This window comes from Gavialis gangeticus, unplaced genomic scaffold (genome assembly GCF_001723915.1).
Source record: "Gavialis gangeticus isolate Ggan-Ray unplaced genomic scaffold, GavGan_comp1, whole genome shotgun sequence".
Lineage (NCBI taxonomy): Eukaryota > Metazoa > Chordata > Crocodylia > Gavialidae > Gavialis > Gavialis gangeticus.
Window position 1 is genome coordinate 1893552 of NW_017729022.1, and position 5206 is coordinate 1898757.

At 42.2% G+C, this 5206-nt stretch overlaps 1 protein-coding gene across 1 annotated transcript in view; it reads left to right on the forward strand.

The window, feature by feature from the left end:
• The window catches only part of TFEC (transcription factor EC), a 97942-nt gene that overhangs the window by 21316 nt on the left and 71420 nt on the right, over positions 1-5206 (forward strand). The window contains exons 2-3 of the mRNA XM_019514542.1: positions 1273-1524; positions 3360-3455. Coding sequence (XP_019370087.1) covers positions 1348-1524; positions 3360-3455 — 273 coding nt within the window. The 5' untranslated portion in view covers positions 1273-1347. The remainder of the gene's footprint in view (positions 1-1272; positions 1525-3359; positions 3456-5206) is intronic.

A 5206-nucleotide genomic window follows, 5' to 3' on the forward strand; every position in this document is an offset into this window, starting at 1 on the left:
TCTATTTTTATATCATTATTTTTAATAAAATTGTACTTAACTTGAAAACTTATATCAGTATAATTAATAGTGTGTTTGTGTGTGTGTGTGTGTCTTCATTACAGATTTAAATCTTTTTCTATGCCTAGAAATTAGTTTATGTAACTGTAATTAAAATAATTCTAAATGGACCAGTTTAACACTATTAAAATAATATAAGTAGTGCAATATTGTAGCAAAATGTAGCTAATTTGAGTCCAATACATTTTTATATGGGTTATTTATCTCTGCTTATACATGTTAGGGGAATTAAAAATCAGTTTAAGTGGAATGAAGAAAATAGAGGAAATAATGGCTGCAAACCAAGCTTTACCATTACTGACCAAAATGAAACATGCTTATACAAAGGCTGTTTCAGGAAAATTTATTACAAGAAATTTGTGACTAGTCATACCATAGCATGGAAAGAAAGCCACAGGGCTGAAATGACAGTATAGTTTGTGTATGCAGTACTGCTGTGGTGGTTAAATTATAGGAATGTGACATTGATCTGAAATGGGAGTCTTTTGAAGTAGTAACTGTCAATCTGTGCAATCAAAGGATGGCCCAAGTCTTACTCAATTAGGTCTTTTGGCATGACCACTTTATAAATTAAGTCCTGCTGTCTTAAAAAAAATGTAATTCTTCAAGCAGAGACTCTAAAGGACTGCACAGTTTGGGAATAGTGAGCACCCATTCACTGCCTTGCCTTTTCTTTTTGCAAAAATGCCTCATTTACCAGACTGCTCTTACTATAAGGTGAGCCAATCATATATGTTATCAGATTCAATGAATATCTTTTGCTGTTTAGTTACTCTGCCCTATGTTTTGATTTATACATTTGTTTGCTGTGGTAGACTCAAAACAATATGTATGGCGTGATGTTTAGTTTAGCATACATTTGTTACCATTTTATGTAAGGATAGTCAATATTTTTAATTATAGACCAATCATCAGTTTGAAAAAGAAAAGAGATGTGATATAATTGCAATGTAGCCTCAAGATTATGCATAGTGATTGAATTTTTCCAAATAGTTGTTTAAACAAATCATATAGCTATTTTGGAGGAAAATGTAAAGTACTTAATTGTCTAAATGGAATGAAGTCTTAAAAAAAATTAGAGATTTATAATAACAGTTATAAATGTCTAGCATAAATGTCAGTTCTTCAGCTGTTCTTCAGCTGCCTTTATAGATAACAAATCATACTGATAAATACAGACTTCAACAGGTTTTTTTTTCTTTTTCTCCATAGGTACAAACACACTTGGAAAATCAATCTAGATATCACGTACAGCAGAGCCAGAGACATCAAGTGAAACAGTACCTGATGCTTGATACCAAACTTTCCAGCCAGACACTCTCACTGTCCCATTCGCATACAGCCCAGCCTGCAGGAGTTGCGCCTGTACTAAGAAATGGACACATGCCTCCTGTCAGTGATATTGGTGATCCGGAAAGTCCAGTTTCCAAGTTATTGCCTCTTGGAGAAGAACATGAGAATGCGGTATGACATGTAGATCTAAGATATAGCCAAGGTCAAAGGAAAGCAGGGGGAAATAGTGATTGCTTTTCTGAGGGGGGAAAATGTTATTTGGCACAACTTGTATTACTTGTGAGTAAAAACTGAATGTAGATGCCAGTTTTTGTGTAAGCGCTTCAATGTTTCCTTTTCTAGGGTCTTATTTTGTACATTCATTCACCAGAATGCTCTTGTTTTAAAAAGACAGTTCCATGGCGATCAATAAGCATGTCAGTGTACGTTAGTTTTTGCAGGAACGGACCCTTAAAGTACTACAAAATTCAGAGCATGCGTATACAAAAAACACCTGAAAAATATACAAGTTGAAAGTAAAATATTGTCATGAATGTTCTGCATATTTGCTTTGAGGGGCAAACACTTTTCCAAAGTTATTTCTCTCTAAAAATATCAGTCCAAATATATAATAAAATTAAATACCAAAGCAGTCTAAGGTGTAAATGTAACAACCGTTTATTAATTTTTCAGTTCACTGGTATATTTGCATCTGAGCCAGTTCTACAGCAGGTATAGATTGATGTAGATCACCACTTGGCTGAGGATCTGGCCTGTATATGTTGCAGACAAGATGTAGATTGTTGATCTTTAGTCTGTTTGGTCTTTCAATAGATTTCAAGAGCTGTTGCATACTAGCAAAAAGGAAAATTCATATTCTGTTATAAAGTGAGATTCTTTGTCATCTGAAGGACTTTAAGTGGAATAAAATAGTTCTTATGAACAGAGAAGTATCGCAGGGTAAAAAAATGTATACGACTTGAATAGTCGTGCAGCAAGTACGTGAAGAGGCTGGGGAAATGTAAATCCAATACCTTTGCTTGTAACCAGCTTGTGGGTCTAGCGTATTTTTCCTCCTCCACAGATGTTACTGACAACTGGCACATGGCAATTGAACAGAGCTACTGGAAGTGCACAGCTATTTCTTGATTGTCTTGGCAGTAGCAGCATGAAGTCCTATTCCATATAGCAGGAATCCAGGCACCCAATGCAGCTGCTCCACCCATTTCTCCGTTAAAAACTTCTCAGGGGTATAGAGGCCCATATGCAAGCCTTCATCAGCTGAGCAAATCTAACGTACAGACAACAACATTAGAAGTGTTTTGACTTGGCTGCTTTGTAGAGACAACCAGAGTTTGTGAACCAATCAAAACTGTCTAAAACTTAAACCAAACCCAAACTGAAACTAAGCTGAACCTCTACTGACATTTGAAAAAGGGATTCTTCCCCCCTCAATTTCACTTACTTTTTCAGTGCTCTGATTAAAAAAAGAGAGAGATGAGAAGGTTGGATTAGTATCTATTGTATATAAATATGTGTCCTTTTTATGTTTCAAAACTCATCATGTAAATTGGCCTCCTGAATTTTGGCCATGGTGTGAAACACTGTGGCATGAGTGACTCAGACTCTTGAATAACCACAGAGTCCTTGCAGCCTTCCTGGAACAGCAGACAAATGTGTTACGGATATGACACTTGAGTAGGAGTTGGGGATGCTGGTTATTAGTTGCCCACAGCCTCCTGACATCTGATCTTGGTGTGGCTCAAAAAAGGACTGGGTTGAGGACTGTTGGTACTCAGGGAGGGGGAAAGTAACAATGAACCACAAACACTTTTGTTTTACTCAGAGGAAGTAAGAAATATGAATGCACAGCTCAGCTAGAAGAGTTTGTTTGCAGTAAAAGAGTGTGATCTTTGCTTTTAATAGTTGTATTGTTATGATACTGGTCAGGATTATATTCTCTTTTGTTTCCTAAACCAAAAATATGGCTCATTTGTAATGATTAGTTTTACATTATCGTTTATTAGATGGAGGAGGTTATTGATGACATAATCAATATGGAATCACGTTTTAATGATGAAGGGATAGGTTGCTCCGAAGCTCCCCTACTAATGCAAAGAACTGTAAGTATTTTTTTTTTACTTTGGTCCTACTGCTACTAATATAGAATCACAGTAGAAAGATTGAGGGGGAAATAAACTCTATTGTCAATGGGTCAGATTTTCTTTCCATTTTCTTGAGTTACTTTTTTTTGTGCCTGGATATACCAGATGAGCTGAGGCGGATGACATCTATACTCCCTATATGTGGCCAGCCATAGGATCCAGGATTCCAGCCCAATCCCTCTATTGTTTACTATGGGATGGAATAATAGCTTCAGTTAGTCAATTCAGAGGTTTGAAGAATCATAAGAACAATGAAAGCCTTTTTGATGCCAAGTTAAAGACCTGTTGTAGCACATAAGTTCAGAGCTGCCTTGAGCATGTGTAATTTTTTTTCCTGTGTTATTCTGAATGAAGTGGTGAAGTAAGCTTTGTTGCAGATGGCCTTGTGCTGACCTTTTGTATCTGGATAAACAGAACTAATAGTGAATACATTCTAAGTGCTGAGATGAAAATGCAGCCTTTTGTATGAAACACACCACTAGGATAATAATAGCTTAGAAAAATGGATTATTCTATCAGTGATACAATAATATGTTAATAATATTAAAATACTGTTATCATGTGCTGTTTCCCCAAGTGTGAAGCATAGCCTATGGCGGGGGCGGGCAGTTATTTTGGGTGGATGGACGCTTATTCAGTTTTGGCAAGCATGGGTAGCCCCACCCCTTGACAGGTGTCCCACCCCCTGGTAACCATCTTGGGACCAATGCCTCAGGGTCAGCACTTGTGTAGCCCAGAGTGGGGTGCAGGCTGGCAGGGGTCTGTGGAGCTGGGCTGGGCTGCACCAGCAGGGAGAGGGGGGAGCTGGCCCAGCTGTATAGAGCCCCTGCCAGCTGGGACCCTGTACTCCTGCTGCCCTGCTCTGGGCCCCACCAGTGCTAGCCCTGGGACACCGGTGTGGGCCCCATGCACCTGCTCACTCCCAGTGCCCTCCAGCCCCACGGTACAGGTGGGGGGCAGCGTGCAGCCTCAACCCCCTGTTCTCTGGCAGGAAATGAGCTGGTACTGAGCATGGGTAAAAGTGTCCCCTCCTACTCCCCATGGCCAGTGCTCCCTGATCAGGCCGCTTGCAGCCCATGCAGGGCTGTCCTGAGCAGGCAAAGGCAGCCCCATGTGGGCTGCGAGCGGCTGTAGTGTGGGGCCCTGGCCATAGGGTAGAGGAGGGGCCACTTTTCCCATGCTTAGCACCAGCTTGTAACCCGCCCCTGCTGCCAGCCTGGGCCTCACGATGGCTCTGGATTCGCCCACTGGGGCTGCACATGGAGGCACCAGCTGCGGCTCCCCTACTTGCCACACCGGGCAGTGATTGCCACCACCTCTGGGCTGCCCAGCATGTGAGCTCTGGGCGGGCAGCAGCAACAGCAGTAAACACTGCCCAGCATGGCAAGTGGGGGGGAGGGGTGCGGAGCTGCTACTGCCATGGTGTCGCCCCGATGGGCAAGCCTGGAGCCAGCGCAGGGCCCACGCTGGCAGCGGAGGTGAGTTACAAGCTGGTGCTGAGTGTGGGAAAAGCAGCCTCGCCCCATGGCCACTGCCCTGTGGTTGCAGCCCATGTGGGGCTGCCTGTGCCTGCTCAGGACAGCTCTGCATGGACTGCGAGTGGCTGCAGCAGGGAGCGCCATCCACTGGGTGGACAAGGAGCCGCTTTTTCCAGGGCTCCTTCCCTGCCCGCAGTCCTCCCCTAACCCCATACCTGAGGTTCTGGCACG